Source organism: Vigna angularis, chromosome 1, assembly GCF_016808095.1.
Source record: "Vigna angularis cultivar LongXiaoDou No.4 chromosome 1, ASM1680809v1, whole genome shotgun sequence".
Classification (NCBI taxonomy): domain Eukaryota; kingdom Viridiplantae; phylum Streptophyta; class Magnoliopsida; order Fabales; family Fabaceae; genus Vigna; species Vigna angularis.
This window is the reverse complement of record NC_068970.1, coordinates 41,666,337-41,688,468: the sequence shown is the minus strand read 5'-3', so window position 1 is coordinate 41,688,468 and position 22,132 is coordinate 41,666,337. Positions and strand designations below refer to the sequence as shown.

Here is a 22,132-nt window from a genome sequence, read left to right as displayed (position 1 = left end):
TCAATTGGCAAGAAGAAACAAAACACGTGATTTGAATTATATGAATGAATATGTTGTTGGGTTTTATCAATTTCATCCTATCCACTCTCTTGTATTTAGGAATTCATCATTCTTTTCATTAATGTTAATGCCACTTTCTAAATTACTTAAAACCCGATGTCTCGACGAAGAAAGCCTAATCATAATCACTAGTTTACAATGTCTTGTCTCCCTAGCAATTAATCATGCATTATAGTGAACAGAAGCTTAAAGGCAACCAACTATCATACTCATATGTCTAGGTTGGTAATATACTGATGGGAGAGATTCCCCAGATCTAGATTTCCCTGTATGTGTCCATATCGACAAAACCAATAATCATGACATCGAATGAGTTAAACAATGCATGCTTTGAGCAAAGAGGAAAAACCCTAACTATTAATGAAAGCATGTATCATAAAGATGATTTTGAAGAACAAATTCCATACAAGAGAGTTTCTAAGAATTTACATTGATTCCCCAACAACAAAATAAGTTTAGTTCACCATATTCATGGTGAAACTAGATGAAATACAATGAAAAAGTGAAGGATAGAACCCTAGAAAGTTCAGAAAGGAGCCTTAGCATCCAAAATCCTCCTCCAAGGGGTGAAAGAGTGTGTGTTTGCTTCGTTCCAGCCAAAGATACAAACCCTAGGACGTCCTAAAGCTTATATAATATTCTAAAAAATACAGAAAAGTAGGCCCAAGCCCAGAAAAGTGTCGCTCAGCGGTACTAGCGCGTTTCACTTCTTCCCCTCAACGCCAGTTTTCCCCTCAGCGGTGCCAACGGGTAATGAAAAGTGCCGCTCAGCGGTAATTGGTGTTGAACGGTACTTGTTGATTCTCTTCTTTTGCACTTTTTGTGTCTTTTTCTGTCTCCATCTCTTTTCTACTTCACTTCTTTCATCAAATTCATTTCAAAACCTGCAAAAACAAGGAAATCAAGCATAAAACCTGTCCAACTCTGTTATTTTCAATAATTCAACAAAATCATGAGTTAAAGCTAATTTCTAAGTCATAAAGGTTGTAATTGAAGTCAATTTTAAGTATAAAAATAATAGTTTTTCAACTATTATCAGGCCGCTGCTCGAGCGGCCTAGGAGGGCGCCCGAGCGGTGGACGTTGATTTTCCGAGGCTCAAGCCTCGGATAGGGGGCCCAAGCTTCGTGCAGTTCCTCCTTTTGGTGCTTTTTCAGGCCTTTCTGAGCTCTAACTCCTTAGCACTTCATTTCTGCTTTCCGCATTCTCTCATTACCTAACAAAACAAGGGAAATTAGTCATAAAATCATCAAATTCAACATCAACTCTCTTATTCACACAACTTAATGAAAAAACATAAGTCTAAGCAAGTTTCTAAGTGGAAAATGGTGTATTTAGTATCAAAATTACATCACAAATAACGGTATTTTCAACCGTTAACACAACCCCGAACTTAGAACTTTGCTTGCCCTCAAGCAAAACAAAATGTAACTTAGCTTTCCAGAACAATCACTACAATGACTCAACATTTTTCAAAAACTTTTCCTTCCAAGACAAGAAATCACTTTTATCAATTCAGCATAAAGATCTCAGTCAAGATGTGCAGATGCCTTAATTCAATCAAAAATCAATGTGATGTTCATATACTTTCAACATATGTTATCCTTAAGAATGATCAATCAACCAAGCAGATATGCAATCAGAATATCAGAGAACTACTCCTCACCAAATAAAGTGTTTCACTCAAGCACTCAAAAGTGTATCACTCAACTCACAAATGTATAGTGAGGTTTGGTGTTTCTTTCACTCTACTATCACAATGTCACACAAATTAATTTTTCCTTCCATTTAACCATAATCAAACATACTCACAAGCAGGTTTTCATCACAAGGGTTTTTCTTGGCTTGTAACTTGGTTGGGCTAAGAAGAAACATGATTTTTCAGGAATGCAAAATCCTTGAGTTAAGAGAGATATTTATGAAATTAACAATTACACACAGGTTTTCTTTCCAAGAAGATCTTTCCCAACCTTTTTCCCTTGCAGTGAGCTTTCTTTTCTTTCTTTTTATTTTTTTCCTTTCTTTTGATTTCTCTTTTTTTCTTTTTCTTTGTGCTCACTGCTTATTTTTCTAGCAACCCCAAACTTGAACCTTTATCAATATCTCACAAATATTCTCAACTCAACTCAAGGTAAAGAATTTAAAATAGGATTTTCAAAACATGCTTAAGGCTAAATAAAGGTTCAAAGGATGGAACAAACTGTTCTCTTTTTATTTGGAAAAATTCATGAGTAGGTTCAAAAAATAAGGAATAACAAAAGATGGCCTTGATTAAAAGATGGAGCAAATTGTTCTCTTTTCGTTGCGTTTTGGTGCAGTTCTTGGCGTGTTCTTGGGCAGTGATTTTAGGGGCATATTTTGTGCGTTTTGAACGGTGGTGTAATCTCCAGAGCGCTTTCCCACACCTCCATTTCCCTCCACTGCATTTTTAACCTATTAAGAAGGTTAGTTTTTTTGTTGAAAATTTTTTGTGTATGCATGTTATTGGCTTTTGGATATGCATGTTATTGGCTTTTAGGTATGCATGTGATTGGGTTGTTAGTTAAAACATATATGAATTTTAGTTTTGGAAGATATGTTTATTTGATATCTGATTTTGCATTATTTGATAAAGCTTGTTGTGTTATTATGATTGGCATGTTAAGTTAACTTTTTAGATTGAATTTTCGTAATATATATGGTTGAGTTTATTTTGAATATTTTATAAGTATGAAATCATTGAGTGAAACTTAGTTCACGTTTGAAATTTAACATAAACGATTAATCTTTTAATTGTTTGTATTAAATTTTGAATTGTCCAATTGGACAGTTTGAAAAAATTATTTTTCATAATTTGCTATAACATGTACATTGGAAATTATGGATACGATTGATAAAATTTCAGTTCAGATTATTTGTGTTGTTCTCCGGATGCATATTTGATTATGGTCATCCCTAACCATTCTCATTTCATGTATTTTGGAGACTAATGTGAAATGTTGTCGAAATCTTATCAAATTTATCATGTTAGACTTCTTTGCATATTTCTTAGCAAATTATGAAAAATAATTTTTCTGAATGGGTAAGACCTACCCTTGTGAGAGATCAAAAATTGAGACTGATGAAATATGTTACGAACATAGTATGGATCGAAGCTAGATGAATGAACATCGCATCAATAAAGAATATGAAAAGGGTGTTTCGGAGTTCTTGCAATATGTTGAACAAAATGCAAAGTCTATGAACGAAACCTAATTTTTTCCTTGTGTTCGTTGTCTTAATCAAATACTCCAAGACTTAGGCAATATGCGTGACCATCTATTCTTGTTCGGGATAATGAGAACTTATACTGTTTGGACTTGGCATGGAGAAGTACTAGACGAGCCTACCACGTGAGGAACGAATTATGTGGAAGAATGGTTGAGTGATCATTTAGAAGACATGATACGTAATATCAGTGAAGATAATTTTGGAATAGCTAATTTGTATGATTCTCATACAAATGATTTAGAGAAACAGGTGTACCCAAGATGCTCTAACTTTACACTTTTGTCTACAACTTTGAAGTTGTTTAGTTTAAAAGAAAGGAATGGATGGACCGACAAAAGTTTCACAAAGTTTTTGAAGTTGTTGAAGGAGATGCTTCCAGAAAATAATATTCTACCTATTCTTATTTACGAGGCAAAGAAAATTTTATGTCCAACAATTCATGGACCACCATTAGACGATGTGTTGAGGTCGTTTATTATGTTCATTATGTGGTCAGGGAAATTACATGACTCCATGTATGAGTAATTTTGTACTTAGGCTAATGAAGGAAGGAGGAGGAAATCTTTCCAGGCTTTACACTTTACTTCGGAAGATGAGATCAGAGGAGTGGAAAATGGATGGCAGAGAAGAGCCATGGCAGGAGGCTAAATCTACCGTGTACATGTATATATTCTAAGAGACTAGGTAGTGCCTGACACAACCAAAACTACTGATGTGCTTGAATAGATGGCAAAAGGAGGCTAGGTAGTGCTTGATGCAACAAAAACTATCGATATGCTTGAGTGGATGACTCTAGAGAACCAAGGTGATGGTTTAAGGGAATATATATATATAAATATATGTAGCATTTATAGTTGTGAGAAGCCTTGTAGAGCCTTAACGAATGGTCAAAATATTTTTGTGTGTATATGCATGGTTCTTGCATTATTGAGGCTACATGAGGTAGTGTCCTGGATGAGGATGACTATAAGTGTAATGGAGTAAAGAGCATACAATGATGGTTGTAAAAGGATTATGTTGACTCTAATAGTTGCTTAGTACCTTATCGTGAAAGGTAACTACATGGTAAGAATCAATGGAGGTTCCTATGGTGTAGTCATGGGTATAAAAAAAGGATTGTCTTGGCTTGTAATATGGAATTTACCTTGTTAGAAGGGGAATTGGGTTTGTAGCTCTCTTAATTCTAGTCTAACAGAACCATGGGTAAGGTTGTTACTCCTTAAATCTTGTTACGTGGATGTGATTCTGGCATATGTAGGATCTTAGTTGTTTGGTCCTACGCTTTTAGTCTTCCGAAAGCGAGCTCATATGCGTGTTTTGTGAGCATGCTATGAATAGATGTTGTAATGCATGATGAATGGATGTTTGTGATGTTTAAAGATGCAAAAGATTTTGCATGATAATTGTATCATGGTGATGTTATGTGTTGTATGTATTGTTGTTTTGATATCTATTATTTTCAATATTAGCTTACCCTTATCTTTTGTGGTACCCACAATAATCATATTGGTGCACACAAACAAAAGGAATAAAAGGTGCTAAGGATGTTTATTAGTACATGCAGTAGTAGAAGACTCTTTTAATATTGTTGAAAAATTTGTATACAAGTTTATGTTTATTCCTCCTCAGTATTTGATGCATAAAGTCCACCTTTGTTTTGCAAAACTCTATTGTAATACCAATGAACTTAAATGTGGATGTTAAATATTTTTATATTGTAATATTCTTGATATATAATTGTTAGATGATGCACCTATCTTAGCTAGATTAGATGCTTTTAATATATTATAAGCTAGTAAAATGATTTTACTAAACTATTTTTGTTAGACGCTAACAAGAAGTTGGGCAAGGGTAATTGTGACACTATTTTTTGGTGTTACACAATTTGAAACTCAAACTAGAAATCTTAATGCTTAGAATAAATTTGAAGATTTCGAAATTAAAGCTTATACTTCTTGCACCCCACAATTTCTTTACGCACCTCTCAAATTTTTAAAATGATATTTTGCCTTTGATAAAGTGACTTCATAATTAAATATTTTGCAAGCTTCCGGGAACAAGTTTTCTGGAATTACCGGAACAAAAATTCCAAAACAAAATTTTTGGAAAGCAACTTTTCCAAGACGCATTTACATGAAATATATTCTGGAAAGAACTTTTCTCAAAACACATAAAATACATTTCTTAAGAGCTTTTCGAAATACATTTCTTTTCGTACTTTCTCTTTTTTTCTTTACCTGCACCATTTTTTCACTTCGTCTTCCTCTATAGCAGCAGTGATGACAATGTTTAAATCTTTTTCTCTTATTGTGAAGGTGCGGTTAGTAATTATGGGAGTGCAAGAAACAATAAGCCTAAAGTATTGGTGTTTGTGGTGGGGTTCTTCACTGGTCTAGTATTGTAGACGCCGGCAAGTGGATCTTTTTCAGCTTCTAGGGTATTTCATCTTGCACAACACTTTTTTCTTCTCGCACCGTTTATAAAACTTGTACTACCCAAATTATTCTCATTAAAATTATAATAAAAACAATCTTGCACATTTTTTCTTAATATTTTTCGTATTGAAAGTTCCTGAAAATACTTTTAGATGCGAAAAATGTCTTCCATTTAATTCAAAAAGTATATAAAAAAAAGAAATATTCTCAGATAAAACAATAACTCCAAAACATCCAATTCAAAATATAAAAATATTTTTTCGGAATAAGTATTTTGAAAAATATATTCAAATTCGGTACTGTGGAATATTAAAAATTAAATCAATGGAGAATGCGAAACGCATGATTCTTCCCTTTCAAAAAGAATCCCTTAACTTCATCGGGTGCTTCTTCCACAAGCAAACCATAAAAGCCATAGACACTGTAGCAGCTTTGTTGCTCATACACAGTTCTCTCATGAAGGACACCCACTGTCTATGATCATCAGTCCCCTCTTCATAGCTGTTTTCTTTTTTCTGCTTTTGTGCCAATTGATGCAGATTTTACCATATGTTAATCCAGAATGACCAAGAAAAATGATGGGAGGTGCAGCCTACTGGCACCGCTTCTGGAAAGGGAAGAAAGAAGAGGAAAGTATGAATTAAACCTATGTTTAAGATTTGTAATATATAGTATGACAAATTAAGAATTTTGTTGTCTCAATAGTAAAAATATACATCACTTGAAATTTAAACAAAAGGGAAAATTTAAGAGAAAACACTAATTAATTAACATATTACAATAGGGCCAAAGGCCTAAATCAAATTCCTCATTAAAAAACTCTCCAGTATATACAATTTAATTGCTCAAACTTCAGGTCTTTGAAGCAAATAGTTGTTTCATAGAAACTTTCCACTGTTCGAGGTTATTGACTAAATATATATAGATTGAGGCAAGATCCCGGTTCTGACGAACTTGTTTCCTTGATGGCATAGGAGGGAGAAAAGTAACACGTCCACTACAGACACACTCACTGAGCTCTAGCGAGACTGAAATATGCAAGAATACTTCGAATAGATTGTCGAAAGCGCTTCCAAAATCCTTACTTTCTCATTTTACAATACTTTGTTTATCAAATTTTCAAGCTATAAGCATATGACATACCCACTTACAAAGAAATAGAAACACCCATTACTCAAATTAAAATCTCAAAGTTGACCATGGCTTCTGCTCAGAGAGTGATTGCGAAAGAGTTGTTTACCAGGTCCTTGCTGGTCATTCTGCTGAAAGATTCAAGCCAAAGAACATTAACACAATTAATTTAACGTAGGTATAGAGTATAAACATTAATATTTTTAGTTTAATTACACAAAGAAACAACAGATGAAGAAATTCATCATAAGCAAATATGTTCAATTTCATAGTATCTTCTATATCAAACAAGTTTGAAAATATCACCAATTTTTTCTAGATGTTAATTCAGAAGACAAAAATAACAATTTTTCTGAAGAACACAGTTAAACTTCTAGATGTTGAAAATCAAAGATTCATCAAAGAATGGGACAGGTCTGTAGTATCCTAAGCCAGCCCCAAAGACATTTTTCAAACATATTGCCCACAATGTCTTTGAAAGGAAAATATTGGAGGAAGCAGAAAAACTTATCCAAAGGAGCAAACAGGATTCTCTGCCCTGCACATAGATTTACTAAAGAACAAATAGGAGGGTATGATGGAAAGTCATCCAGGGAGCTACAACATGGGTCATGACTAGGAGAATGGAAGAAGGACTTCAAAAAACTCTACTCTTGTGGAGAATAGTTTATTAGCTTGTCTTTCTCTTCTCTTAGCTTTGTAAAAATGTAAATAAGTCTTTCTTTTAGGCTTTGTATCTTTTCCAAACTTATATTTCCTTTAGGCCTTGTATTTTGTTCAATATTAGTGACAGCTCAATTTAATCAATTGTGTAAATAAACTAATCAATTAAATCAGGCAACGTCCCACAAACGCCCCACAAGCGAACTAAGGTGCTCTTTAAGCTTGCTTGGGCCTCAAATAACCCTTAGAGAACAACTTGGAGGTCAAGGCAACTTGAAAAGTACATGCATTAGGTAGTTAACTTCTCACGCCACAACATTTTGAGGGCCTAGTATGGTTATCTTAAGTGGCTTCATGCTTCCTTACATTACTTTAATGAGCGTCTTCCACCATCTGCAGATATGGAAAAGAACTTGAGAATTGCAATATGCTCTTTTCGACCTTGGGCTTGTATGGTTTGCCACAAGAGTATGCTGCCACCTATATCCAGACCAATACCCCAATTATATCGATATTTGTTATTTTAATTTACTATTTTTTTATATATAATGGCTGATTGTTTGATTTAATTATCTATACACGCAGCACGATATCAAAGGTTATTCTACAAATTATATATCATATTGTTAGATACATGTTACTATAAGGGCCTAGGCCATATCTATGGAATGCAATGTACATTCTATGTATAATATGTTCTTTTGTTGTGCTTGTGACACACAAAAACTCCATCATATGACTATTTATCATTTATTTCTACATACTATTACTTAAGATTGAAACTGTAAAATAATTCTAGAGGGCTTTATTGATCCCTCTCACAATCTTCTATTTATAAGAATAAATTGATACACAAATACATGATAAATAGCGTAACCCTAGACACAATATAATCATGATAAATAGGGTAATCCTAGACATAATATAATCATGATAAATAGGGTAACCCTTGACACACTATAATGATGATAAAATAGGATAAATATCCTAACACTCCCCCTCAAGCTGGAGCATACAAATTGTATGTACCAAGCTTGGAACAAATAAACTCAATCCGAGGACCCCTTAATGACTTGGTCAATACATCTGCGAGTTGATCGTTTGACCCAATAAACTCAGTACATATTTCTTTGGTCAACAACTTTTCACGAACAAAATGACAATCAATTTCTATATGTTTAGTCCTCTCGTGAAACACTGGATTTGATGCAATGTGGAGAGCAGCTTGATTGTCGCAATACATCTTCATAGTATGGATGTCACAAAATTTAACCTCTTGAAGGAATTGTTTCACCCATATAAGTTCACATGTTAGTGATGCCATTGCCCTATACTCGGCTTCCGCGGTTGATCGAGCTACTACATTCTGTTTCTTACTTTTCCATGAAATAATGTTTCCTCCCAGAAAAACACAATATCCTGTTGTAGACCGTCTATCAATAGGTGAACCTGCCCAATCTGCATCACAATACCCAGAGACATGAATGCTTCCTTTATCTTCATATAACAATCCTTGCCCGGGAGCCTTCTTTACATACCTTAGAATGCGAATGAGAGCATTCCAATGGTCAATACATGGAGCCTGCATGAACTGACTAACCACTCCAACTGCAAAGGATAAATCTGGCCTTGTAATAGTGAGATAAATCAGTTTGCCAACCAGCCTCCTATACCTCTCTGGATCGGAGAATAATTCACCTTCTTCTGTCCTTAATTTCTGGTTTGGGTCCATGGGACTGTCTACCGGTCTACAATCAATCATGTCTGTTTCTTGTAATATATCAAGAGCATACTTCCTTTGGGAGATTACAACTCCATCTTTTGATTGCGCTACTTCAATGCCTAAGAAATATTTGAGACTTCCAAGATCCTTGGTTTGAAAATGTCTACACAAGTACTCTTTTAGTTGAGATATTCCAACAGCATCATTTCCTGTAATGACAATATCATCAACATATACTATTAAGTAAACACATTTCCCGAGAGAAGAATGACAATAAAAAACTGAATGGTCTGCTTCACTACGTTTTAGCCCAAATTTTTGAACAATGGAGCTAAACTTTCCAAACCAAGCACGTGGGGATTGCTTGAGGCCATATAGAGATCGATGCAATTTGCATACCATACCAGACTCCCCCTGAGCAACAAACCCTGGAGGTTGCTCCATATAAACTTCTTCCTCAAGATCACCATGTAGGAAGGCATTCTTGATATCCAATTGATGAAGTGGCCAGTGACGAATGGCTGCCATGGCAAAGAAGAGACGAATAGTAGTCATCTTGGCTACAGGAGAGAAAGTGTCACAATAATCAAGACCATAAACCTGAGTGTAACCTTTTGCAACAAGCCGAGCTTTGAGCCGATCAATTTCACCATCAGGGCCAACTTTAACTGCATACACCCATCGACAACCAACCGCCTTTTTTTCTGGGGGAAGGGGCACCAGCTCCCAAGTATTACTGTGGTCAAGAGCCTGCATTTCTGCAATCATAGCTTGTCGCCATCCAGGATGATCAAGTGCTTCTTTCACATTCTTGGGTATAACAACAGAGGACACTGAGGATAAAAGAGAAAAATAGGAGGGCGACAATCGATGATAGCTTAGAAAATTATAAATGGGATGAGGGTTCCGAGTGGAACGAGTACCTTTTCTGAGGGCAATAGGCCATGCTAAATCATTTGCACCAGGAGGCGTGGGAGGAGGTGACGAGGGAGAAGAATCTGAAGTAGGAGATTCACCATTGTCTTGGGGAGGTGGACTATCCATTGGGGCCCTGTGTGGGATGATCTCAGTATGTGGAGAAACAGGTGTAGAAGGATTGTGATCATGACTGGGAATGACAGAGACAGTGGAGCTATTTGACTCAACCATTGGAATAGGAAGGACCTGCTGGAGGATAGAAACATCCTGAACAGATGGAGAGAAGTAAGGAGTCTGTTCAAAGAATGTGACATTGGCAGACATGTAATACTTCTTAGTTTCAGGAGAGTAACACCGATATCCTTTTTGAAGTCGAGAATAGCCTAAGAAGACACATTTGAGAGCGCGAGCGGAGAGTTTGTCTAGACCTAGAGACATGTCATGAACAAAACATACACAGCCAAACACTCGGGGAGATGTATGAAAGAGAGGATCATTAGGAAACAAAATGGAGAAAGGGACTTTATTATCAAGAGAGGAGGAGGGCATCCTATTAATAAGATAACATGCAGTTAAGATGGCATCCCCCCAGTGATGGACAGGAATATGGGCACCAAGCAAAAGGGTACGAGCAGTTTCAACCAAGTGTCTATTTTTTCGTTCTGCTATACCATTTTGCTGTGGTGTATGAGGACAAGTAGACTGATGTAAGATACCATGGGAACTCAAGATGGCAGAAAAGGAGGATGAAAAATACTCTTTGGCATTATCACTTCTTAATATTTTGATTAGTTGACCAAATTGATTCTGGATTTCATTCAAAAAGGATGTAAAGATAGCTAACAATTCAGAACGATTTTTCATAAGATAAACCCAAGTACATCTTGAATATTCATCAATAAAGGTAACAAAATATCTATAACCAAAGGAGGAGATACGACTAGGTCCCCATATATCAGAATGGATGATGGAAAAACTAGAATTACATATTGATTGAGACCTTTTAGGAAAGGAAGATCTAACATGTTTTCCTAATTGACATGACTCACATTCTAAGGTTTGGAGACCACTAAGTTCAGGACACATCTTTTTTAATTTGGACAAATGAGGATGGCCAAGTCGATCATGTAGCACTTTAGGATTAAGAGCAGCAACACAAGACACCCTTGGACGAGATCCAAAATGGTATAATCCGCCAGCTTCATATCCTTCTCCAATCTGTCTCCCCGAACCACGCTCCTGTATAACAAAAGATTTATGATCAAAGGTTATTGAACAATTTAACATTTTAGTCAACTGGCTTAAGGAAATTAAATTAAAAGGACAATTAGGGACAAAAAGGACTGAGTTGAGATTGAGGGAGGGAGACAAAGAAACATGACCGACTCCTTTGGAAGAAGTTTTAGATCCATTTGCAAGGGTTATGAAATGAGGTTTTTCTCGAAAGGAAATAGATGAGAACAAAGAGGTATTACCAGAAATGTGATCAGAAGCACCTGAGTCAATTACCCATGAATTTTGACATTCCATAGATTGAGAAACGCAAACTGTTGATGTATTGGGAGATTGAGATGGTTGTGCCAAGCTGTTAGACTTTAACCTTAAATACTCTTGATATTCATCCTCAGAAAACATAGAAGTAGAGGTTTCAGTTTTCAAAGTGGAAGTTTCAGTCTTCGAAATATTGGCGGTTTTGGAAGGGAAACCATGTAAGGAGTAGCAATTCTCTTGAGTATGACCCATCCTTTTACAATATGTGCATTGAGTACGTCCCCGACCTCCTCGTCCTCCTCCTCTAGTGCCACGTCCTCCTCTTCCTCGTGTGGCAACCATGACAGATGGTTCCACTAGTTCATGCGCTTCTTGAGTTTGAGATACCGGGACACGCAGAAGGCGAGTGGTCAATGTTTCCATAGAGGGGACCTCATGACTAGTTAGAAGTTGATCTCTGAGATGATCAAAATCGGGATGTAGGGCACGAAGGATCAACACCATGTAGAATTTGTCTAGTTTCTTTTTTATATCCTCTAATGGATCTACTTCCAAAAACATCCTAAGTTCTTCGACAGCAGATTGGGCTTCAGTCATGAAGGACACCATATCATGGTCTGCCATTTTAAGAGATGCAAGTTTATTCGTAGTGTCATAGAGACGTTGAATATCGTTGGCATAAATGCTTTGGGCTTTCTTCCAAAAGGAGTGACAAGTTTTGAAAGCCCTCAAAGATACAAAAAGTTTGGGTTCCACTGATTGCCATAACAGGGCACACAACTGGAAATCTGCTTGTTTCCACTGATCAGCTTTTTCAGTAGGCACATGGCTTCCATCTCGCTCAAGGTGGTCATAATGCCCTTGGCCAAGGAACCACATTTCAACGGCAGCAGACCATGATAGATAATTTTTTCCATTTAGCTTCTCGGAGGTAATTGATGGACTTCCAGAGAAGGAAAGAGTACTGCCAGACGCCATTTCTGAAGAAGACGAATAGTACTAACGAAGAACAAGAAAACCCTAAGGGTTTAGACGAAGGAAACTTTGACAGTGATGGACGACGGTGGCCGGACGGTGGCCGGAGACGGTGACCGGACGGTGGCCGACGACGGCCGACGGTGGCCGGAGACGGTGGCCGGACGGTGGCCGACGGTGGCCGACGGTTGACGGTGGCCGGCGGCGGGCAGCGGCGGGCAGCAGCGGGCGACAAAGAACTGTGGCGCCGGACAAATATATATTACGAGACAGAAACCAGAGCGGGATCGACCCGCTCTGATACCAACTTAAGATTGAAACTGTAAAATAATTCTAGAGGGCTTTATTGATCCCTCTCACAATCTTCTATTTATAAGAATAAATTGATACACAAATACATGATAAATAGGGTAACCCTAGACACAATATAATCATGATAAATAGGGTAATCCTAGACATAATATAATCATGATAAATAGGGTAACCCTTGACACACTATAATGATGATAAAATAGGATAAATATCCTAACACTATTCAGAGCCTAGTAGAAATCATCTTTAAAACATCCATATCCATCTGTGCCACTTATTTTGGAAAAGTCGTGTTTCGCTCTGACTTGTAACATCTTCTCATTGTCATGCCTCCTTTTCCAGCCATTTCACACTGCTGCTGCCACCATCCATTGCAGCCTGTCAGCCTTCCAACCAGCAACCCCACCATCAGAGTTGCCCTGCCCAAGAAACTAATGAGCCGCTGGACTCTCAACCATTAGAGTAGCAATGCACCCTCACACACCCTAGAAGTAGGGGCGCTTCTCTCTCTGTTCCCGGCAGCCATGCATGCAGTGCGTCCAGCCACCATTCCGGCCAAGGTTGCCAATTCCAGACTCATCCCGATGTCCTCTACTCAGATCTAATTTTGGCTTCGTGGTTGGGATTTGTTTAACATTCTCTTTTGAGAATGTTTCTTCTCTCTCCAACCATTGTTTTCTCTCTCCCAATCTTTGATTAATCACCAATGCATCACACAAGAAATAATCTAAGAAGCATCACTTTTACATAAGCTATGGATGGAGTAGCTCACCACTTGAGATATGACATACTTAAGATAACAACTCATATTTTATTCAATCAAAGTCATAAAAAATAAGTATATGAGCTCTCCTCATATAGAAAGTATGGTGGGAAGGGGATTGTGGATTGAACAAACACTTTTTTCCCCTAGCCTTATGTCCAAACAAAAAATAGAATATACTAATACTACGGCTAGATAGGCTAAAAACAGCAAAAATACGCATTTATTTCTATTTTGAGGATCACATCAAAAAGGCCCAGGCCATCTCTATGTAATGCAATGTACATTCTATATATATGTTCCATTGTTGTGCTTGTGACAGATTCCACCATATGTCATCTATCATTTTTTTTTTCTATAATATCCATCCTACTTAATTTTTAACGTGCTTCACTTTTGTCTTTTGTCAGCATTTTCCACCATCAAACGAACAACAGAAAGGAATTCTGAGGCTTGCAAAATTTCGTTCACTAAACCAATCAACTAAAATTTTCACATTGATATCATATAGTTATAAATTTTGTCCAAGAAAGACAAACAAGTCACAATTCTACAAAGGTTCACGATCCATTAAAATGAAATAAATTAATGGAAGTCTGCTCCTGTCATGCATCAAGACTTATTGCTCATCTAAACAAAATTACAACCAGGCAAAAATGGATAAACCAAATGAGGAGTGAGAAAGAAAAACCTTGTACAAGGACGCAGCAGACTCAGACGGTGCAGTTGGTATTGCATTGTGCTCTAGTGATTGCAAAGCATCTAAAGCATCTAAAGTCAGCTGCCAACCGGAAAGGGCGATTGTATCACTACTTGTTCTCATAACAGAACTAGCACAGCCAGCTGCAGCAACATTTCCATTTACCCAAGGGCAACATTGATTGTGATAGGCAATAGGATCAAACTCTGCAGCTTCATAATTACTCTCTCCTTTTGGAGGGCCTAAAGAATTGCACAATGTCAGTGGCTATGCTCCAAATATATGTACAACTAATGAATGAAGTGTAGAAGGACCATGAAATGATTAGATTTTCCATTTTCACTTTGATGCTTGATGAAAAGCAGTGAGGACAGCAGGGTATATAGAGTCCACTGTCCAAAATTATCAATCTTGGATAGTGGCCCATAGAAGCTAACCCTAAAAATGTAGTGCAATAGCAAGAAGTAGGACAACTACTATTTAAATATTATACAAACTAAATAATTTATACTACAGATATCCAAAAAGGTATTAAAGAATTCATGATAGATAAGCCATCACAATTTGCACACACAAACACCATCAATATAGGAGAATATTAACATAGTGATAAAGTAAAACAAAATGAAACATGATGGTGAAATACATAGAAAATTAACTTAGAGTTAGATAAAAAAAATAATAGTAGAATATGAATTTGAAAGTCTAATATGGAACACTGGATAAAAGATAATGTGCAAAGAAATTAAAGTAACTTTTTGTGGAATATTTTACCATGCCCCGAAATAAACCCAGTGACGTTTCAGGGGTAAAAATGTATATTTGATGTATATAATACCATGGTAGCCCCATGACAGAATGTGAACAGCCGCAGTCACTACTGAAAACTACTCCACTTTGCTATCGTGCTATTGAAAATCGTCCACTTTCACTAACAAGGTAGGGTAAAAAGAAAAAAAGTTCAAGATCACAAAGTTAGAGCTTACCTATCCCATTTGCAATGGCAAAATCGGATTCAGGGAGAGAACTATTGTTGGCAAATGAAGATTTACCATCCTTCATGATCTCTTCCTTGGTATTTTCACAACCTGAATAAATATTAGCATTACAAGAACGAGATGGGTGATAGCTATTAGCAGGCAGAAGATTGCAGTTTTGACTAATCTTTTCACCACTTTCAACAGATTCTGCCTTTGTAGAACAGCCAATTTTTGACCCACTATCTGTTCTTCCTGCAGAGTGAGACATCATCTCCTGGCTATCACCAATAGGATCTTCCCTGTTTATCTCATCAGGGATAATCTCATCCATCAGACCTGGATCTGGAACATATTCACCTGTTTGTCCCTGATGTTCAGCATCTTCTGCTCTCTGTTCCATTTCACCAACAACACTATCAGCTCTGTGCACAGATATATCAGCCCCGTGGATTTCAGCTTCATGACTAGCACACATTCCAACACTCCCTCCACTGATGCCCAAACTTATTCCATCTCGAGCCTGGGCAGTCACAGTTTCTGCATTGAAATGTTCTTCCCCATAGTTTGTACTACTGACGCCCACTTCACCAGGGACCACTTCAGTAGCAGTTTGTAAGCAAGTGCTTTGCTGAGCCAGATTGCTGTTATTCAGTTCAGAGGTTTCATTCATATCCACATTGCCATATGTGCTAGACGAGGGGAAATGAACATCATCAAGGTCTCCAGGGTAGTTTTCAACACTTTCCATAGAATCATCATTCACACTATGACATATTGTGTCCATTGCAATGACAGATGATGCACGGGTTGAGTCCCTAGTAGACTGGATTCCTATTGGACGATCACTACCTTGAGGGTTTGAAGAAACTCGATTTCCACTAACATGAGTCTCAAAACCCCTTGAATGACTCGGACCGGCACCAGATGAGTCTCTTTGACGAGGTGAACAGTAAGGGTCAAAAATATCAGAATCACGTGCTCGTTTTGATGGACCAGCTGAATATTGTCCACCATCTGTAACTTCATCTCCATCACGATCAATGACAGTTCCTTCTACACTATCAGCCTGCTGCTGCAACCTAAGAATTGGGCGATCATCTGAGCTTCCACCTTTTTCAAAATTTCTCTTTCGAGAGCTTGGTCCTCTTGATTCATATGAAGCTGCACGATCACCAATCTCACTCCCAGAAGGCTGTGCGATCATTAAGTCCCTTCCCATATCTTCATCATGAGTATATTCAGATGTTGCCGTCCTGCCCAAAGGAGTAAAAAGAAAACCCCCTGCCATGGTAAGATTCAAATCCAAATCATCATTTGCAACCAATTTCCCCTCATTTGTTGTTGCAACTTCGTCACGGTCATCAGTGTGATCTTTGTCTGTATCATCAGCTGCAATCCAACCACTGATTCCACTTGCTGCACTCGCTCCTCGAGTCAATCCTAATTTTTTACTAGCATCAAGAATATCTATACTGTTAGGTACAAAACGAGTAGGACAAGGAACTGATAAAAAATCTGAAATTCTGACTGCAGCACCACATAAGCTACAATCAAGAAATGGTGTCTTTGAGTCATGTCTAGCCTCATTGACAGATGCCTTTCCCTTTCTAGCATCCAATTTAGTAGAAGCAGAAACTGCCTTTGACCCAGGATCTTGAGTAAGATGAATTTGAGTCTTGCTAGGGCCGAAAGAATATCCATTTCTTTCAGATTGAGCAGAGTGTTCTTCGCAATCTTGAACATTTAAAAGCCACCTTGGTTCCCACCCACAAAGGCTTATAAGTTTCTGAGCCTGCCAAAAGCATGACACATTAGTAGAAAATAAGCAGAGTAGCAACAATAGTATGAAAAAGACAAAAAGTTATACAAAAAGCTTACACGAGTATACAGACAGTATGCTTCATCTTGAGAGTTGTCAAACTCAGATATAATTTCCGGTTTAATATATACTTCTCTTGACATAAAATTTTGAGACTGCGATAGAAAGCGTTCAATTTGTGGACCTCGAGATGCAGACATAAACTCAATTGCAGAAATGGCTACCACAGGAAGATGCTGAAATTGTATGAGTCCGTCACATCTATCCTTGTAACCCGCAATTAAAGCAGACGGAGGTGTTGGAGGGAACTGTACTAAGCTTTCCGGACAATTGTTTCCCTTCCAAGGGCAATTTACCTTATGACCCGAATCCAGCTGCCTAGCAAAGGATTCGCTGGCATTTTGGGCTTTGGCCATGAACAATACAAAAAAGAAGTTAAAAATACTGATGAATATAATCACCAACAGCACAGATAAATCCTTCTACCCCAGTTACCATTTAAAACTAGATCAAAAAAGATTATAGGTGAGTTTGTTTATGATTATTTTCTAAAAAGTTCTTTTTTTATATATAAAATAAGCAGATTTCTTCATTATTCTTTTGTGTTTGTCTAAAGTGCTTATTTTAAAAATAAACACCTTTCAACTTATTTTAAATTAATAACCAAATCCTATCTAATTCTGACATAAGTGAATTATTTTAAATAGCTTATTTCAAGAACACATTTTAAATTTAAACAAAATGGTTCTGTATTTGTCTGGCTGTTTCAAGAAAAAATATAAAAGATCTCAAACGATTTAAACTGAAGGGTTGCATAGGTATAAAGATTAATAACTTATCTTGTTCGCACAGCTTACAATTTGTGACTTTATTTCTAATTATTATAAAGTCTTGCTATAAATGCTATAGCCTATAGGAACCTTGAATCAAAGTAATGCAAGCTAGTAAACTTACAGCCGTTATTGTCATACTTACATGCTAACCGGTATATAGTCACTATTTCTCAGCCAACTACGAAAACTATATATTAACTATTGATGAAACATTCATCACATTTATCCATCTTAATAAACAAATTTTATAAACTCCTTTAACACACTAATTTTATTAGAGGACAGATAGAAGTTAAGAATAGAACTAGGTCTGCAAGGAGAATAAAAAAAATCCTCTAAAAAGAAAAAGTAGACACAGGTACAAGGAACAAAGGGAGAATCACTTAAGATATAGAAACCAAGCCTGGTCTCTGTATTTCAAAGAATAGCACCCATACCTGTAACAAACATGAGCACAACACCCGTGAAAAAATAGAAATAATAAAACAATCCTACGTAAGCACTAAGTGAGGAAGAACAATATTTATATTTTGGGATTTATATGTTAACAATAGACAGCAGTTCTCAGAAAGTAAAGTTACCGATCTGATTTTGATCCTAATTCTACACCTGGCCTGTACAAAATGTACCTCCAAAGAGTAGGCCATTTAACATCCATAGTCCACACAAAAGCATAGGCAGTTTTTATAATTTCTACATATAGTTATTAACATGATATATTCTAGAGAAAACAGAGTTTGGAAACAAAATGAAGTAGCCAAAAGTTCATAGATTGCAAATTTCCAATCACCAACCTTCAGCTGATGTCCAAGATGACAATGCTGTAAAACACAGGCAAGCACCACACGATTCACAAGCAATTTTGTCAACACCATTATTTATCCAGCCTTTTTGTGCACAAGCCAACGAACTGATGATCTGTACAAAATTAAAGAGAACATGAGATACCAGATACTGTATCATATCTATTTAAAAGATTTGGAATAGAAAGTATAACATTATACATACATGCTCAATAGATAACAGTTATGCCTCACAGAACAAAAAAATCCTTAGACAACTACTTCATGCAATTACCTGTAACATTTCCTGATTTTTTATCACATCCAAATTCGTCTAATCAATGCCACCACCCACAAATACTTAATCTCATGCTCGATATGTCCATTCCTCGACAAGAGATGGTGCGTTGGAAATCCCACGTCAACAAGATATATGGCTATAGTATTTAAGTGGATATATAATTCACGTTAATGTTGTGAGGTTGAATTAGGCTTAAAGTGTGATATAAATGCATCATGGTGATACTATTCGCATTCCCAAAGTTGCTTAACAATCTACACTATTTATAATTGCACTCAATTTGGTAATTTTTCTTTGTTAGTGTAAAATATTTAAAAATAATATAAAGTAAATTAATTACAAAATTGCAATTTAAGTTTAGTTGTGCTGTGAATGGGCACCATAAATGGGAAAGTTACCATCCACGCATTGTTACAGGTAGAATTCAATATTGTCACCTTGGGCATCACAAAAGAAAATTTGCAGAAACTCTAGTTTACTAATAATCAACAAATTACTTGACAAACTTAACACTATTATAGAAAGACAGGCCAACAGCTGTTACAAATTTGAAAACTGAAACCAAAGTTAGCATTTTTTCAGAAGCAATTATCTAACGTAACAGACGTGTTCTTGTGCTACTAGCAATAACTGACTTCAGATTTGAGAGATGTCACACTGGTTTAATTGTACATAATAAATAAAAAAGGAATCAGAAAGAATTATATGTAGTTCTGTTTACATAATACCAATTTTCTTTACATGGTATAACATTTTAAGTTCCTATCATAATCTATGAAAGCATAAACAGAAACTATCATGGGCGCAATCAATATTAGTTTAAAACGAGCATATGCTTTGTTGACTCCACACATACAACTCTTTGTTCTCTACGCCCACAGAATATCATTATTTAGATATTGAAACATAAGTAATCTGTAACAAATTACCCACACGGAAGAGACAGCTTAAAATGTACATGAGCATATTAAAGCATAAGTGAATCTGCAATAACGTATAGAAAACCATGCTCAGTTCAAACCTGAGGCTTCCCAAGCCAATTTATAGGAATAAATGTAGCCAAGCGTCTTAATAAATCTCCCCTTTCCCAAGGCCTACAAGATCTGGAAGACCCACCAGCACTTGTGCTCAAGGAAGTCCAAGGTGGTTGTGAACCAACACACGAGAGAGAAGCTGCTTTAGAGACTTGTCCATGACTTGACCCATCTATACTGCCAACATTCATTGGAACGGCTGGGGATGATGCCCCAGCAGAACTGATAAAATTATGAATTTTTTGTCAATTTAGAAGGTCAAATAAACAAATTGGTAGGCAATAGAATTGAATAATGTCATATAAAAATATAACAATTTTACAAACACCAGCCATGCATCATATGTGCATTCAAATCAAATCCATAAAAAAATTAAGGAACTAATTGCATTGCATATCAAGTGGGTTAGTTCTAAAGCTTAGCTTTAGAAACACACATTGGAACCCAAGGGTTTCCACTTCAGTAGGATTAAGATATGAAATATATCAAATCTCCTCTATTTATTGTATAATCAAGACTATCTAGGCTATATATGTATTATTAGCAACCTCTTTATTTATTCCCGTATCATATATTTATTATTAAGGATATCAAATCTGCTCTATTGTATTGATTCTATTTTCTCAATAGCTATCTCAAAAATACACAGTTTCAATTCAATATTTCTCTCTTTTCTATTGTTCAACACTCCCTACTCTAGAATGGTGGAGGTTGTGCTAGCAAGCTTAAAATGAAAAGTGTCTTGCGGAAGCCCACAGAAAACAAATAAGAAGATGGTGATGGCCAAATATAGTTTTCCAAACTGTGGCTAAGCTGAAGGCTCCTTTATTATTTTTATTTAATTTAATATTTTTCAATAGTGTAAGAATATTTTACACTCAGTTTATTTATTTCCACTCTTTCTTCTATCCATTCAAACATGTGGAACCTTTTTTCATTCTCATTTCTATCCATCCAAACATATCTTTTCAACCCTATTTCTCCTTCATTTATATCCTTCCTATTTCTTTCCCTCTTATTTCCTTCCCTCAATTTCCTTTTAAATCCAAACAAAAAATTTAAAGAAGTAGCCCCTGTAAATACCCTTGATTCAAACATTGTGAAAGTCAAACAATAGAAGAGAGTTCTGCATGGACAGACACAAGTAAAATCACCTAAACCCACATGCATGGTCAGTCACAACAAGCTAATAAAATCACTTAAACCCACCTGCATCTTAATTTGCCGGAATACTGTTGAGAGCATAAACAAAACTAAGACAGTGAGGTCAGTATTTATGCACTTTATCTATATTTACACTACAATTCTCGAAAGAAATTTCAGGGATAATTAGAAATTCATCCTTTTATCTCTCCTTAATGACAGGTAAAGCAGAAAAATCACAAACAAGAAATACATAAGGCATATTCACATAAGCACAACATTTTAAAAAGTACACAATTCTCAACAAAAACAGCACCAAACTGAATTTTGTATTACTTAGATCTAATTTTGGTGCTGGAGGAACAAAGACAATAATATTACAGCATTTTACTGTACAATTGAAGTTCAAACCTCATGAAGTGGGAGAAACCGAACAAATTGAAAATAAGTTTGCAAAAGTCCATAAGAAACAAAACCCTAATTTAGGAAGAAAACAAAAGTTTGCAAGGAAGTAAGAGAGAAGAAAGGAGGAATACTTGGCAGCAGGTGATGGATCAATGGTGCCTCCGGAGCTGATGACCTCTTCCCTCATTCCTTCACTCACTCTTTTCTCTTCCTCAAGAGTTTTTCAACTTTGAAGCAAATGAAATAGACTACAATGAAAGAGTGGAATTAGCAGCTTTGGTAACTGTCAGCGCGTGTAAACCACCGAGATGAATGCTCACACCAAGTATGTGTGTTTATTATGGCTGCCACTGCAATATTTATTTATATATGAAACCAATAAAATAATGTTAAATCTTAACAACTTTTTTCTCTGT

The 22,132-nt window shown here is 36.4% G+C and overlaps 1 protein-coding gene across 7 annotated transcripts; it reads right to left on the bottom strand.

The window, feature by feature from the left end:
* Positions 1-5,976: 5,976 nt before the first annotated feature.
* LOC108334032 (uncharacterized) lies at positions 5,977-22,058 on the bottom strand. 7 transcript variants are annotated; one of them, XM_052875628.1, is made up of 8 exons: positions 21,848-22,058; positions 20,156-20,390; positions 18,846-18,969; positions 17,278-17,624; positions 15,406-17,191; positions 14,411-14,661; positions 7,904-8,017; positions 5,977-6,350 (listed from the first exon to the last, which is right to left on the bottom strand). In XM_052875628.1, exons 1-7 carry the CDS (start codon positions 21,901-21,903, stop codon positions 7,910-7,912), a joined length of 2,907 nt encoding a protein of 968 aa, XP_052731588.1. In that variant the 5' UTR covers positions 21,904-22,058; the 3' UTR covers positions 5,977-6,350; positions 7,904-7,909. The 7 variants fall into 7 exon arrangements, with proteins under 7 accessions (XP_052731588.1, XP_052731683.1, XP_017425106.1 ...); XM_017569617.2 differs by lacking the exon at positions 5,977-6,350 and adding an exon at positions 6,471-7,005; XM_052875610.1 differs by lacking the exon at positions 5,977-6,350 and adding an exon at positions 6,471-7,002.
* Between the last annotated feature and the right edge of the window lie 74 nt (positions 22,059-22,132).

Excerpts from the sequence above, each read along its gene's own strand:
- LOC108334032 (XM_052875628.1), bottom strand. The coding sequence starts at position 21,903 with ATGAGGGAAGAGGTCATCAGCTCCGGAGGCACCATTGATCCATCACCT. Across the intron at positions 20,391-21,847 it reads GATCCATCACCTGCTGCCAA|TTCTGCTGGGGCATCATCCC; the intron begins GTATTCCTCCTT and ends TAATTTTATCAG. Across the intron at positions 17,192-17,277 it reads CATACTGTCTGTATACTCGT|GCTCAGAAACTTATAAGCCT; the intron begins GTAAGCTTTTTG and ends TGCTTTTGGCAG.